Source organism: Panthera tigris, chromosome B1 (assembly GCF_018350195.1).
Source record: "Panthera tigris isolate Pti1 chromosome B1, P.tigris_Pti1_mat1.1, whole genome shotgun sequence".
NCBI lineage: Eukaryota > Metazoa > Chordata > Mammalia > Carnivora > Felidae > Panthera > Panthera tigris.
In genome coordinates this window covers 23,998,866-24,014,649 of record NC_056663.1, presented here as the reverse complement: position 1 = coordinate 24,014,649, position 15,784 = coordinate 23,998,866, and the positions used below count along the sequence as shown (strand labels likewise).

Genomic DNA, 15,784 nt, shown 5'->3' with positions numbered 1-15,784 from the left:
TTATTATTTTAAGCTACTGGGATGTGTATCTGTTTTAAGACAGTCTTGTAGCAACGGATCACTGATAACATCATACCTCTTTAAAATGCCTGTGAATACATAAAAAAATTGAGCATGCCTATAATTTCTTAGAAGAAATCAGGTACTCATGTTAGGGACCACTTTTTATTTGTACAGATGACAGAAAAAGTTATAGAAAGTGTCATTGTTCTGTAGTTTGGTTATAATGAATGCACTATGAATATAATGAAAGAAAAAATAGAGCAACAGAATATAAATGAACAGATGTCAAATGAATAACCTTATCTTAATCCAAAATTAAGCACAAACTATTCAAAATCATGCCCTATAACACTGTGTGGGGACTTACACAGGCACTTATTAAAATATTGTCAAATAGTAAAATATGGCCTATATAAACATTGTCTTTTGGCTACAATGGCTTGTGAATAATACCAACAGTAGAATGATTCCTGAGTAAGTGGAGCACATGTGATCTGCTATTAGGGAAACAAATATTCACATATTAACTCAGTCACTTTTTAATTACAAGAAATTGGGCAAGAATTTTTCTTTTAAAATAGAGATAATAATATACATTAAATAGGAACATATTTGTAAGACAAAATATATATAGCACCTAACATAGTGTCTAATGAATACTTTCCCTTTTCCTTCTTAACACCAATTTCTATTTTCTTTGAAGACCCAGGTATTCATATATTTTAAATAAATTTATAAGAGCTTTTCTAGAAATCTGGGTATTTAATTTAATTTTATTCAATTTTAATTTTTACTTTATTTTATTTTATTTTAATTTTTTATTTTATTTTTCCGCTTACGAACTAGAGCTCCTAGACAGCTATACAGTTAATATTACTTTTAAGCCATCAATCAGAAATGAAGCATAATAGAAAAAAAAATAAAGTAGGTGAACTGAAAAATAAAATTCAATTTATAAGATTGTAATTTACCATGGGCTAGAGTAAACTGCATATTACAGTGGAGATATACACATTTTAAACATTGTTTAAGCAACTTGTATTGCTTTTTAATTTCATATTTTAAAGACTAATGAATATTGAAAATAAATACTGAGGCACCTGGGTAGCTCAGCTGGTTAAGCATCCAACTTTGGCTCAGGGCATGATCTCACAGTTCGTGAGTTTGAGCCCCACATCAGGCTCTGTGCTGACAGCTTGGAGCCTGGAGCCTGCTTTGGATTCTGTGTCTCCCTCTCTCTCTGCCCCTCCCCTGCTCACACTCTGTCTCTCTCTCTTAAAAATAAACATTTAAAAAATAAAGAAAATAAATAATTCTTTTGGTAATGCACACACACATACATGCATATGTGGGTTACATTTTTATTTAAGTTTTATGCTTCCCTCCTCTGACTAAAACTGGCATCATGACATAAACTTGTTGGCTTATACAAAACTTTTAACAAATGGACAGTGCTTCTGTAGTTTGGTTTAAGTCAAGCCCGAGATCAAAAAAGAATAAAGGGGATAGGAGAGGTGACAGGGGCTTAGCATATTTCAAAATCTCTTAAACCCAGAAATATACAAAAATTATGGATGGCAAAAATAGGTGAATTGTAAGAAAATAAGTATTTTACTCTCTACTGACATTATTCAGTTACAGAATTTATAAGGCACATTGAAGTACAGTTGAACACACTTGGAGATATTTTATGGATCATCACTCATGCTTTGGGAAGAACATAGTGGGCTACCCCAAAGCTGATAGCCATCACCTGACATAAATAGTTTCCAACACAGTGTACTTATACATGCAAGGGCACTTTAATGGTGAATTTTCATAAGCATTTAAAACTAAATATTAAACTATTTATTTAGCAATTTATTATGTAGTATTAATCTATATTTGGTCCTGGATAAGTTTACAAACTAGTGAATAGAAAGTTTATGGCGATATTATTTAAATTAACCAATCCATATGAATTCCTGTCCAATAAGATTAATTTTATGAAAATAATATTTTATTTGCTTGGAAACAACAAATATGACATTTCAAGTATGCTTCTGAAAAGCAAATGTTTACTTTTATTGTTACAAAATAGCAAAGCATTAAACCTTAAGATAATTACCATTATTTCATTTTTTAATAATTTTTAAATGTGTATTTATTTTTGAGAAGGGAGAGCACACGTGTGTATGTGAATGGGAGGGGGCAGAGAGAGAGGGAGACAGAAGATCTGAAGCAGGCTCTGCCCTCTCAGCACAGAGCCGGATGCGGGGCTTGAATTCATAAACCGTGATATCTTGACCTGAGCTGAAGTCAGGTGCTTAACCAACTGAGCCACTCAGGTATTCCCATTATTTCATTTTTACTTAAAATCATCCCCAAATTTCCTACGTCTTGTAAGATGCACTATGTGCTATTATTTGTGCAAGTAAGCACACATATAAAACATACTACCTTAAGTTCAACCTGATCTAACACATTTTATGTTCTGGCTATGAGTCACCCACATAGGTGAATGATTTTATCTTTTTGGACTTCCATTCTATGTAAAATTAGGGCACCGAATTGAAGTCATTTCCAGCTCTCTACAATATACAATTTATTAAACATATAAACTCAAGTCTGTACTTTCTCCAACTTTTCATTCAATAACTAATGTTATTAATTCCTTATTTTCTCCTGCAAATACCTAGTAGTCTAATGTACTTTCATTTTGCACATGATACACACAACTTATGATTTATGTTATGTCATGGTTTTTGTAGTTTATTTCTGTAAAAAGAACTACTACCTGGTACTTGTTTGAACTTGGATAAAAATGACTAAATATTTCTTTATAAAGTCAGGGATAGAAAATGTACTGCTGGGCTAAGACTAAGCATGAAAGATTCCATCTGAGAGGGACAATTTGTCAGAAAATTATGAGGAGGTACAAACAGAGGGCTATAATGGAAACAGTCTTGCAACATTAACTATATCATTCACTCTCATCAATTCTGTAATAAATCCACACACCACACTGAGAGGTGGTGCAGGCTGGATGGTTCTCCAGCAGGCAGGCCCTCACGGCCGGTACTCCCCCTCGATGTGACCATGGTGCCACTGAAAGTAGTGGCCCATCGTGGCTTGGGGGGCGGGGCACCATGATTCATGCACAGAGGGATTAATTGGGAAAATGGAAATGGCAGGCCCAAAAGGGAGACAAGAGCTGTAACCCTAAATCACCATCAGAGTGGTGTCTTCATGGCCAATTACTTACTCCTCAGCAAAATATAGTTTAAGCAGAGCAAAGCTTGGAACACAGTCACGAAACTGCCTTTATGAAAATCACTGCCTCTTTTATAAAGGTGCCATTAATAAGCACCAGTGCTCTATCCAGAAATTAAACCTCAGGCTCGCTCTGCCAAAATCAAAAGTGCAGGCATGTTCAGAACTTACAGAGGAATTTTTCACTGTTCTAATTACTGACTATGAGACACTAGGTATATTTCCCCATTAAATTAATAAGAGTTTAGGAAATTGAGGTATCCTTGGTCCAACAGATTCAAAATGTAATTGACAAGCCATGATGTCATAGTTATATAGTTAATAGTGTTGTATGAATGCACTGAGGTAGAGAAGTAAATCATTTACTGAAGAATACTGAACTCTTTAATTTTAATTTAAATTTGACAATATGAATGCAACAAAAAGTGGTGAAAAGAACATGAACTTTAAAACTGTGTAGCCCATGCTTCTAACGTTGCTCATCAATGTGACATTTGGGAAGTTTATAGAATTTCCCTAGGCTTGTGTGTCTTTCACTGTCAAAGGGGATAGAGTATCTACTCTGCAGAGTTGTTGTGAAATTCATTAAGGACTGGTCTATACAGCACATCATCTTGCTGAATACAAACTACATATTACATAAATAAATATCTTAATTTCACTCTCCTATCTAGAGGTGATAGCCTAAGGTTATAATTCAGGATGTTATAAAAACAATTCAGAATACAATGTCTCAATCAGATAGTAATTTAAAACTCTGAACATAAAAGACGCTCAGAACATTTAGGACTAAAAACAGACATCCCCCTCTATCATCCACTTAATGTTAATTACAATTTTTTCCCCAAATTGTTCAAAAAGGAGATTAGCTCTCTCTGGTAAATGAGTCCCCACTTTAAGGTAATGCAGGTTTTCAAAAACAAACAAACAAAACAGCTAAAATAACTATGATGTTTGACAGCTGAACAGTTCCTCCTATAAGTTCTAAAAATACTTTTTTATATCTAAGCATTAAATCGTAATTTCAAAAGAAATCTTTTTTATCCCTTGATTGTCCTAAGGAAATAAAGCATTTTCTCTGATAAAATGTATCATATAAACCAGACTTAATTACAGGTCAACACCACAGACCATTTTACAAATGAAGAAACTGGAGTTAGAAGGCTAAGTAACTTGCACAAGGTCATGCCGCTGACCAGCAGTGAGGGAGCCGGAACGTGAACCAGCCTGGTTCAAAGGCTCATGCTCTTAGCCTCTATGCATATGTTTAGCACGAACAAAATTATAAACACCGTCACTTATATTATTTATTTATGATTGCACATGGAATCAAGGTCCTTTCATCTTTCTAGGACAGTTTTAGACTCGACTTTAATAGAAAGAATTAAGTTCATCCACATGATGGCTGGAAGAACTTTGAAGCTGGAACAGCAGAAATGAGTAAGGGTAACAATACCAGCAAACCCTTAGATGGCTGTCAGGATGTGCCAGGCATTTCTGAAGATCTGTCATTATTTTAATCGTTTTGATGTCTATAATAATCTCATGGAAAAAATTATAATGTATCCATTTGACAGTGTATGAAACTGAGCCATTGTTTAGATAACTTGCCAAAGGTGACACAGCTAATAACTGCCAAAAACAGGATTTGGGTTCAAAGTTCATTCTTTTCACCACGGCCTGACAAATGATGAGAGGTGTTTTGTCAGTACTGGCAGTCTAAGGAGATCCTGCCATCGACACCAATTTTTTACGGAAAAATACCACACTAGCAGGTAGGAGACACTCAAGTGTTTTCCCTGGTTATATAACACTTATGAATAAGAATAAATTCATTTGATGGTCTTAAGTGTTGCATATACAAAATTGTATGCAGGTTTTGAGAGGAATGAATGCTTACCAGAAAGAGTATGAGGTTCAGACTTTCTTAATTTTTTCCCAAATCTGATTGTGAGTCCATGTTTTATAACAATGCTGTGAGAAAGACACATGACGGAACCCACATCCCCTACTTTTGCCCTTGTGGGCCACTTGAATAAAAACTATTGCCTTTTCTACTTGAGGCTGTTACTGACTCCCATCCTCTTTCTTTCAGTCACTGGACATTAGATTAAAATTAGTGTGTATTTTGTTTGTTGTGCTTATGTGTGTGTGTGTGTTTTTAATCAAAGTAAATTCGGAAAATCGCAAGTATCCTACACCTAACACCAAGTTGGATGAACAAATGTCTCCAGGAAATCTTAATGCTCCATTGATTTCAACTGTTCAGTGAAGAGGCATTTGGGGCCGTTATGTGTGATTATGGTGAGCAGGCCCAGGCTCCACAGCAGCAGGTGCCCACCCAAAAGAGGAAGTCAGGAAACACACATTTTCTCTCATGCCCGAAGGTCTGATTACTTTTTCTGGAGGGACCATAAACAAGTGATGGCACAAAAGTTCCGGGATTTGGTGGTAACATACAAGTAACTGCCAGCCTATGGCACCTCTTCATTACTGACAGATCTTGCCTCAGAGATGATGAAGTAGGATAGGATAGAAATAGAGTATTTTTGGGGTGCCTGGGTGGCTCAGTTGGTTGAGCGACCGACTTCAGCTCAGGTCATGATCTCGCAGTCTGTGAGTTCGAGCCCCGCCTCAGGCTCTGTGCTGATGGCTCAGAGCCTGGAGCCTGCCTCGGATTCTGTGTCTCCCTCTCTCTGCCCCTTCCCCACTCATGCTCTGTCTCTCAAAAATTAATAAACGTTGAAAAATTTTTTAAAAAAAAGAGTATTTTTACATAAAATACAAGGTTTGTTTTTTGTTTGTTTTTTGTTTTGTCCATGAAAAAGAGAACACTAGGATTGTTACTGTAGTCACTACTGAGGGAATGAGTCAGAACTAGTATTCGGAGCTTCAAGGGACAATATTTTTCCTGAAAAAACATCTTCTTACCTAAGGGCCTTGGGATTCTGGGAGAAAGTATGCTATGCTTGTCTTCCTGTTAGGGGAAGCTGGTCACCATGGCTGAAAGATGTGAAAAGACCTGAGGAATGCCACTGTCTTAATGCGGGAGGGTGAGATTTCAGTTACAGACAAAAGCCTGGACATAAAAACAGAAACCAACTGGGATCTGAAGCAGTTTTACAGAAAGAACAAGTGGAAACATTAAGACATTCAATTTGAGGCTCCCTCTACTCAAAGTGAATCTCGACTTTTTAAAGTTACAAAAAGTCAACCAAAAATAGTGTATCACCACCTGGTAGGTGCCTGGCCATGCTACCAAGATAAATAAGACAATATAAAACCAGCTCCGCTTTTTGAGGAATCCCCGCATTATTGGCACCAAAAGAGGGAAGATGAAGCCTTTTCCAAAGGCTCTGTCTCTGCTGTGTTTCTGGTAGGCCCATTACCCATGTTCCATATTTTGTCTCTAAGCCAAAGAAACTATGTTCCCACTTCAAGGGGGAAGCAAAAAAGTTAATCATTCTCTGGGTTTTGTCCTAGGCCCCAAACACCTGATAACATCTAAGACGAGGCAGACAAATCTGGGCTGATGCTGGCATCACTACTTCCACCTTTGGTAATTTGTGGAATAGTACCTATTTACCTGACACTCACCTTTGATTGGACCCTATCCTACACTCCTGGGGGAGCAGGTACCCTAGACCCTTTTCTAATACAAACCTCTGGCCCCGAGCACTAATGAGACTCATTCCTTTCTCCTTTTCCAGTCTCCCGGACACTCTCTCTGCTAATCTCTACCTATCATTCATGCTGTTCAATAAACTCTGTTTTCAGTTTCTCTAGCTCACGTTTGATTTCTATCCTGCGTGAAGCCAACAATCTTCTTGGTTGATCCTGTGGGACCCTCTCCTGGGTTCTTGGACCCAGCCTGCCTGCATCAGGACTTGGGGAAAATTGGTAAAAGGAAAGAGTCTATATTGAGATGAACCATGATTATATATCTAATGCAACATAGTAAGTACTATCACAGAGATAAGATACACGAATAAAAAAAGATACAGGAATAAATCTGTCAGGAAGGGACCCCTAAACAAACCAGTAAATAAGGAGGATCTTTATCAGGTAGTTGGGTGTCAGATTTGTAGCTTAAGCAGTAGCAATTTAGCTGGCACATCTCTGCTAAGAGGAGAGGAAAACAAAAGAAACCCTTACAGGGTGCTGGTGGTAATACAAACTGATTCAATCCCTTTGGGGAAAAATGATTTAAAAGTCAGTATTTATAGACACACACTCAAGACTCTAGAACCTATAGAAAAACTCGTGTATGTGAGCAACCACAATTATCAATATATAAGAATGTTCAGAGGATCATTGTTTGTGAGAACAAATTAAATAACCAAAATCACTGAAAACAACTCAAAAAGAGGATTTATAAATAAAATAAATAAGGTATGTTCATTCAGTGAAATCTTCAGCAGTAATAAGTACATTGCAGTTACATACACGAACAGAGATAAATCTCGCAAGCATATTGTTAAGGTAAAACAGCATACAGTGTGAGGTTTATATGCACATATACATACATGAAACTAAATAAAAGCAAGAAAAACACTCAGGGTCATAGTTCTTTCTAGACATAGTTAGGGATTTATTGTTCCTGTTGGGTGATGGTGGCACAGGTGTTCATTTTATTATTATTGCTAATGCTATTATTATTAATGGTTCAAATATACATTATATGTATATTCTTTTGTAGGATAAAATATTTCATAATAAATAAAGTGTTAATAATGGCAATTCTCTGTACTACCGATACGGATAATCAAGATTGGTCCTGTCTCCCTCAAATGTTTGGGTTTATTCTTTTTTTTTTTTTTTTCAACGTTTTTTTTTTTGTTTGTTTGTTTTGTTTTTTTTATTTTTATTTTTGGGACAGAGAGAGACAGAGCATGAACGGGGGAGGGGCAGAGAGAGAGGGAGGCACAGAATCAGAAACATTCTCCAGGCTCCGAGCCATCAGCCCAGAGCCTGACGCGGGGCTCGAACTCACAGACCGCGAGATCGTGACCTGGCTGAAGTCGGACGCTTAACCGACTGCGCCACCCAGGCGCCCCTCAAATGTTTGGGTTTAAATGCAGGGGCTTCAGGGAATTATTAAACTTGGTGTTCAGAACACAAAACTGCTTTTTCAATGTAGATGTTAATAAAAACCCCTCTACAGTCCACGGAACCATATCGTGTGCTTATGAGAACTGAAACAGCAACAAAGACACGTAGGACAACTCATAGTCTTTTTATCAATTCATCCCAGCTAGAGCATGTTTTTGAAAGGGCACAAATCATAGTGAAGTGAAGAGTTAACTAGCTTTCAATGCAGGTAATGTTGAAGACAGATATTTATTCCACAAAAACGTATTAAGAGCTAATTATCTGTCAGGCACTGTCCTCTGACTTGGGAATACAAGAATGTAAAAAGGGTCAAAAACCCTGAGCTCTATGAAGCTTATATTCTATCCGTGGGGAAGTAAAAACAGACAATGAACATAGTCATATACAGAGAAACAATCTGTGATAAGCATGGTAAGGAGAGAAGAAAAAAGCAATGAAACATCAATTTCATATTTCATACTGAAGCTTCCCACACACCCTGTATATGTCCATAGATTCTGGGTAAGAAATAAAATACATTTGGTGTGGGGACACAGCTTTGATAAATATAAGAACTGGCTAGATATACAATGATAGAAACGTTTATTCTGACCTCATGGTTCCATTGAAGAGTAAAATGAAGAAAACTGTGGAGTAACAAGTCTGGTGATGGACACACTAACAAATGATAGCGTACTGCAAATGTACTTTAGCCATCTTAGGTCAATCAATAATGGCTATGGATGACATGCCACTGGGTTAATGACGAAGGTAAAAAAAAAAAAAAACAAAAGCGAAAACAAAAAACAAAAGAATAGTCACACGAGTGAGATGGGAATATGTGACACTTCATTTACCAACGTAGTAGAGCACAGGACTGCATACTTAGCAAATGTGTGTTATTTCACACTTCCCAAAACTATCTTTTAGAGTTTTTAGCTGTAAAACCAGTAGGAGAGCAGAAAACCGAATACAGTGATATGTGTACTGTCTCTTAACTTTAGAAAGGTACACTAAAAGAAAAGAAAGTATGATAAAATATATCAGTAACTCTCTGGTCAATGGTCATAAACAGAAAGATATCTTAAAAATGTTAATAGTCTTAGAAACATATAATGATAATAATGTAGTAGAGATAATATTTGAAATAAAGGCAAATGGCAACTAAAGAAGACAAAGTGACTGCATAAGAATTTCTCTTACTTAGGGGTGCCTGGGTGGCTCAGTAGGTTAAGCCTCTGACTTTGGCTCAAGTCATGATCTCATGATTGGTGGGTTCAAGCTCCATGTCGGGCTCTGTGCTGACAGCTCAGAGCCGGAAAACGGCTTCAGATTCTGTGTCTCCCTTTCTCTCTGCCCCTCCCCAACTCATGCTCTGTCTCTCTCTCAAAAATAAATAAACATTAAAAAAAATTTTAAATAAAAATAAAAAAAGAATTTCTCTTATCTTATTCTGATGTTTAGATATTAAAAGAAATATATATATATTACATAGAGAATGTATATCTATTTTAATAAAGATCTAGAATATTTATCTACATACAATATATATGCTAGATGTGACTATGTTAAGTTTATGTATGTGCATACTGTATGTGAATTTGTATATGTATATATACATAGGTGTGTGTTTGCGTAAGAACATACGTATGTGTGTGTGTGTGTATTAGAACAAACTGTGGTCTGGATAAAATAATAAATTCATGTCAGTTTGAAAGAACAGAACTAGTATCCCATGATTGGAGTAATATATGAGAGACTGCAACAAAATATCAAGATGTTAAATAGCAGTACAACTACCCAGTGATTTAATGCGATGGTCTTTTTATCCAAAGGAGGGTTTAAGCAAAGGAGGGTTTTTATCCAAAGGTGGGTTTATCCAAAGGAGGGTTTATCCAATTGAGGGTTCCCTCAATTTGTGTGACCAAATTGAGGGAATATACAGAGTGACCTCTAGTAGTGTGTGGATGGCTGAACTAAAAATCTCTCAGTTCCTTTTTAATCCTAAAAGATTATGATACCCAGCCCTACGTCTTGTGGGATGTCCTTTAAACTAATATTCATCACACTGATCACAAGTTTCTAACATTTTTTTTCCCAAATTGTTCAATTGATTGATTGTTCCAATTATTACCCATATCTGGGCATTCATGACCTCTCAGTCACAACATTGATGACTTTCCTCACCCTCTTTGCTTAATAAACGGCATTTATTTTCCCATTCTTCCTTTGATGGCTAGTTAACATAGCCAATCAAATGAAGTTGCAAATGAGGCCACCAACATTTACTTGGTACTCGTGATTAAAATGAATATTATTATATCAATTTTCAATTTTCAAATACAGAACAAACTTACTTAGGATGAGCACTTGAGCCAAGAAAAGAATATTGCCTTATCAGGATGCCTAGATTCGACAGATCTTCTAAACTAGTCCATTTATATTGAACCACATAGCTATTATACCAACCAACCAACAACAACAACAAAAACACGTAATTGGGTTATACTGATCTTGAGAGAATGAAGTTTCACAATCTCCTTCTACAAGTCATTCCTACATTTACCAACTCTCACAGACAGGAAATTGTGGTGTTTATCTATCCTAAGCCTTTCACCCTGTAGTATAAACTAATTTCCGTTTTCTTGATTCTCTGCACCTGGGTATCTTAGCAGCTGTGTGATCTTATTTTCCACAAAATAAGAAACAGAATAAGGTCATATCAACCATACAGATCATGCATAATATTAGTCAGAATGATAGACTCCATGAAACATCATAAAACAGATTGGCAGCTACCCTTGCTGTGCAAAAACAAAACAAGACAAAACAAACCACAACATTTTGGTAACAATAACGTGCCCCATCTGCTGAAATAAAAGATGTTAACAGCCACATATTTCCATGGATTGTATGGAAACAGTTATAAAGAAAGAGAAATACATTTTGTGTAAATCAGTAATACACCCCAAATAAATTTACACATCATTTACTACTTCTTACGATAATAGTATGGCAAATGGTGTCAGGTATTCACTCTAGAGATAGATACAATCATAATGTACCAGTGAAAACATAAAATTGATTTTGTTACTGCTCTAATATAAGAGGATTACAAATTATTTCACTTTTCAAATTCATACAACTTAATCTGGTGTGCAGTATTCAGAACTGCTAAACTCAGCAACTATTTAAGTAATGCAGAATTTCACTAGACAATCATGAATTACTACACTGAGATGTAGAATATATTACCTTACAGAGATTATCTTGACTCAATAATTACTTCATGTTTCACTTACATGAATTATGTCACTTACATAGAAATAGCTTCCGAGCCTGAAGAACACATAGCCTTCTATTTTGATTATTAAAAAAATAACATTGTGGAAAGAAAGAAAGAAAGAAAGAAAGAAAGAAAGAAAGAAAGAAAGAGAAAGATCCATAAATAAATAAATAAATAAACAAACAAATAAATAAATAAATAAATACCAAAACTCTTATGAAAATAAACTCCTTTTCATTATCCCCAGGAATATGTTGACATACATATTGGCCAGCTGAGGTTCAAATTAGATAGCACCACAGGTGACAGAAACCCTGAGGCCGGCAGGGATCCTGAGGACAAAGGTGATTGTTTCAATTATTTCCCTTGAATGGCTTATCCAGCTTTGACCTCAGCATGAGGCAAGGTATTGGGAGCCTGATCCATGCAGCCATGTAATTATGCATTTAAGTTTATTTTCTTAATTAATTTAAATATGCTTGAGAAATATACAGGGCCTGAATCTGAAAGCTCCCATGGCCTGGTTACTGGATAGAAACAAGACTCCTGAAGTGAGAGAGTTGATCACAACTTTCATGAGTTTTAGAAAGATGCTCATTGGAAGAGATGATCAAATGTTTGAAATTTCAAATCTTGGAGAAAGTTATAGTCTTTATTTCTTTCAAAGTGATTTTTCTTTGTTTTGTTTTGTTAAGAAAAATTAGTTTAAGAAATTGCTGTCAGCAACTGCTAATTTGGCTGATAGTCAAAAACACATAAAAGAATCTTCAGAGTTATACACATTGCCCCTGATATGTGGTAAAGGAATCATTAACGGAGCACGGACATTGGTAAGGGAGGCAGGAGCAGAACTCAGAACAAAAAGAATAGGAGCAGAATTGGTATAATCTATGCCAAAATATTCCCAATTGTGGGGGTGGGGGACACTGAGCCAACTCTTGGGACAAAGGAACAGTTCAGATGTATTAACAGAGTCTCTTAAAGAAATAATTTGTCTAGTAGCCCCCAGTTCCACCTTTAGCCACCCACAGACTCACAGACCTTGATCAGTGACCCTGAACACATGTCCATCGCTAGGATATAGTCATTTTCTCTAATCCTGGAACATACTGAGTTCTGCTCAACTTTTGCCTTTCTTTTTTTTTTTTCTTTTTTTTTTTTTCTTTTTGATGAATACCCTTCAAAATTTGCACCGTATCAGAGAAATGGAACCCTTGCTCAGCTCATTTTACTCCGTGAACATATGCTCTTCTGTCATGATTTGTACAGTTATAGTTTTTCCTCTCTGGAAGGCTAGGCCACCTGCTTTCCCAGGGTCTTTGCACACAACTGCAGTATCCTACACTATGGACAGATGCTGGGCTCATTTTCCCTTTTAAGATTTTGTTTCAAGTTAGAATTGTATGTTAGTGAACTCAGAAAGAAACTACTTTTGGCTAAGTCAATACACTGTAGAGTTTAAAAAAAAAAAGAAAAGAAAAGAAAAGAAAAGAAAAGAAAAGAAAAGAAAAGAAAAGAAAAGAAAAGAAAAGAAAAGCAGCAGCAACAGCCCAGTACACAAAGATCAGTGAAGTTAAACAGCCAGCTTTATACTTGCCCCTGAGGACGCAGAGTTCTAAGGATTAACAGCAGTCTGGTCAGCAAGTGTAAGATACCTGCTTCAATGTGAAGATATCTGAAGTCTTTAAGGAAAGGCAGAAAGCTTTAAAGGCAGAGTCGAAAAATTTAAGAATTTAGCCAGAAAATATGAAGTGAGCTCAACTAGACTTTCCTGAAGTGAGTAATTTTTCCCAGATAAGTCATGCTCATTGTTTTATTGTACACATACAATAAATTAAAGCAAAATTCATCAATGAGTTATATATTTTATATTATTACTTTTCATGAAAGAGTGATTTAATTTCTGGTTTTATATTTACCATGCTTGTGCTCCAAAAAATGAGATCACCATCTGGTGACAATTACAGACATTGGTCCATGTGGCCCAGGAGAAATTCCAGAGTTTAGATTTGATCATGCAGTATGTTACACAGAAAGCATAGGGAGGAAGGTAAAAACTCTGTGCAAAGTATTTTAAAGGTACTTGTGATATTTAATATTAATTTTAATATCAAATATCATCTCTAAACAACTCATTTCCTACATTACCAGGTTTAGCAAGCAATAGTTCAAGCTTATAGGTTGAAAGTTTTCTAACTTGCTAATGAATCGGTGTTCTGTACTATCTCATGATCTCAATTTCCCATACTTAAATGGCAGATAGTAATATACATGTGTCACGGATACATACTGAATGTAGTCTTAAAATAATACATGACAGTCTTTGGAATTTCAAGACACATACTTGTAAAGATTAAGAAAAATAACTTTCAATTAAAAAATAAAAATAACAGCACTGTATCGTCTTTGAATCAAAAGCAGTAGGTATAAAATCATGGTGGTACTTACCACGGTGAAATTCATCACTTTCAATATCCATATTGTCATGGCTAAGTTAACTATCATGGTAACCAACAGCAGAAGGACAAAGAAGTATAAGCACCTCTTTCGCCATCCATAAATCCCCACTGGGTAAAGTTGTGCATTCTCAGCCCTTGGCAGGTTGTTTTGTTGTGTTGCTAGTATGTATTGTTCTCGAGTCATCTGAAAAAAAAGAAGAAGAACAAAAGAAAGAAAAGAAACATTCAAAACTAAAACCAATGGGTTTTATTTATTTATTTATTTATTTATTTACTTATTTATTTACTTATTTGTTTCCTAGCATTTATTTTTTTAATATGAAATTTATTGTCAAATTGGTTTCCATACAACACCCAGTGCCCATCCCAACAGGTGCCCTCCTCAATGCCCATCACCCACTTTCCTTCCCTCCCGCCCCCCATCAACCCTGTTTATTCTCAGTTTTTAAGAGCAAGAGCACTGCTAGGAATTTACCCAAGGGATACAGGAGTGCTGATGCATAGGGGCACTTGTACCCCAATGTTTATGGCAGCACCTTCAACAATAGCCAAATTATGGAAAAGCCTAAATGTCCATCAAATGATGAATGGATAAAGAAATTGTGGTTTATAAACACAATGGAGTACTACGTGGCAATGAGAAAGAATGAAATACAACCTTTTGTAGCAACGTGGATGGAACTGGAGAGTATGATGCTAAGTGAAATAAGTCATACATAGAAAGACAGATACCGTATGTTTTCACTCTTATGTGGATCCTGAGAAACTTAACATAAGACCATGGGGGGAGGGGCAGGGAAAAAAAAAAGTTAGAGAGGGAGGGAGCCAAACCATAAGAGACTCTTAAAAAACTGTTTTGTTTTGTTTTTTTTAAACCAAAAGATACAACATACCTACAGATGGGTAGTAAGTGTTCAAAGAACTATTGCTGTGTATTGAAAATTAAATAATTAAATTAAAATTGATTAAAATCTTACAAAATGCCTCCTATCACATCATTGATGCTGCATTTTAGAGCTGTTCAACTAGCTGTGGTATTTCTGAGATGTATATTATTTTCAGTCAGATTTGCCCAATTCTAACAGTAACCTTTTCTCTGGAGAGTGATGATGGTGCAGCTCTACTCCCTGGTGTCTATAACCTAAAATTCAATGCACATCCCAGTTACTCTTGGAATAAGTGTCACCTGTTTCTTGGGGTAGACAGAGACCAACTGTATCTCAAGACATTTCTGTACCTTTATCTAAAAATACAGGGTATCAGTGGCTCAGTGTATATGTTCTAGTAAAATGTAAGTGCATTTGAAAGAACCAACGGGAAGAAAATACACTTTCATTTAGAATTATATAGATTTAGCTATTTGGTTGGTGCTTTTACTTAGAACTTTGTTGGTTATTTATTTTAGTTGTATTTCAATGAGTTCTCAAAATAAAATTGATCTCTAAAAAACACAAAACACAACACTGTACTATCTAATTATATAATATTATATAACATATTGATATATGCAGAAGTCCATTCTGGAAAAGGGGAGGTGGTATTCCTTGGTAATGTATAAATTTAGGTTTGAAGTTAATTCTTTCAAATGCTAATCCGTTATTTTCTGCCCGATACAACCAAGAAGTATGGTTAAGAAAACTCAAAGAATATGTACTAGGTATACAATTTTTAGAATAAAATATTTATTACCTGA

General features: G+C 35.8%; 1 protein-coding gene across 2 annotated transcripts in view; it reads right to left on the bottom strand.

Moving 5' to 3' along the window:
- SGCZ (sarcoglycan zeta) overlaps positions 1-15,784 on the bottom strand; it is a 542,868-nt gene that overhangs the window by 443,592 nt on the left and 83,492 nt on the right. For both annotated transcript variants that reach the window (XM_042982634.1, XM_042982633.1), the window contains exon 2: positions 14,081-14,275. In XM_042982634.1, coding sequence (XP_042838568.1) covers positions 14,081-14,275 — 195 coding nt within the window. The remainder of the gene's footprint in view (positions 1-14,080; positions 14,276-15,784) is intronic.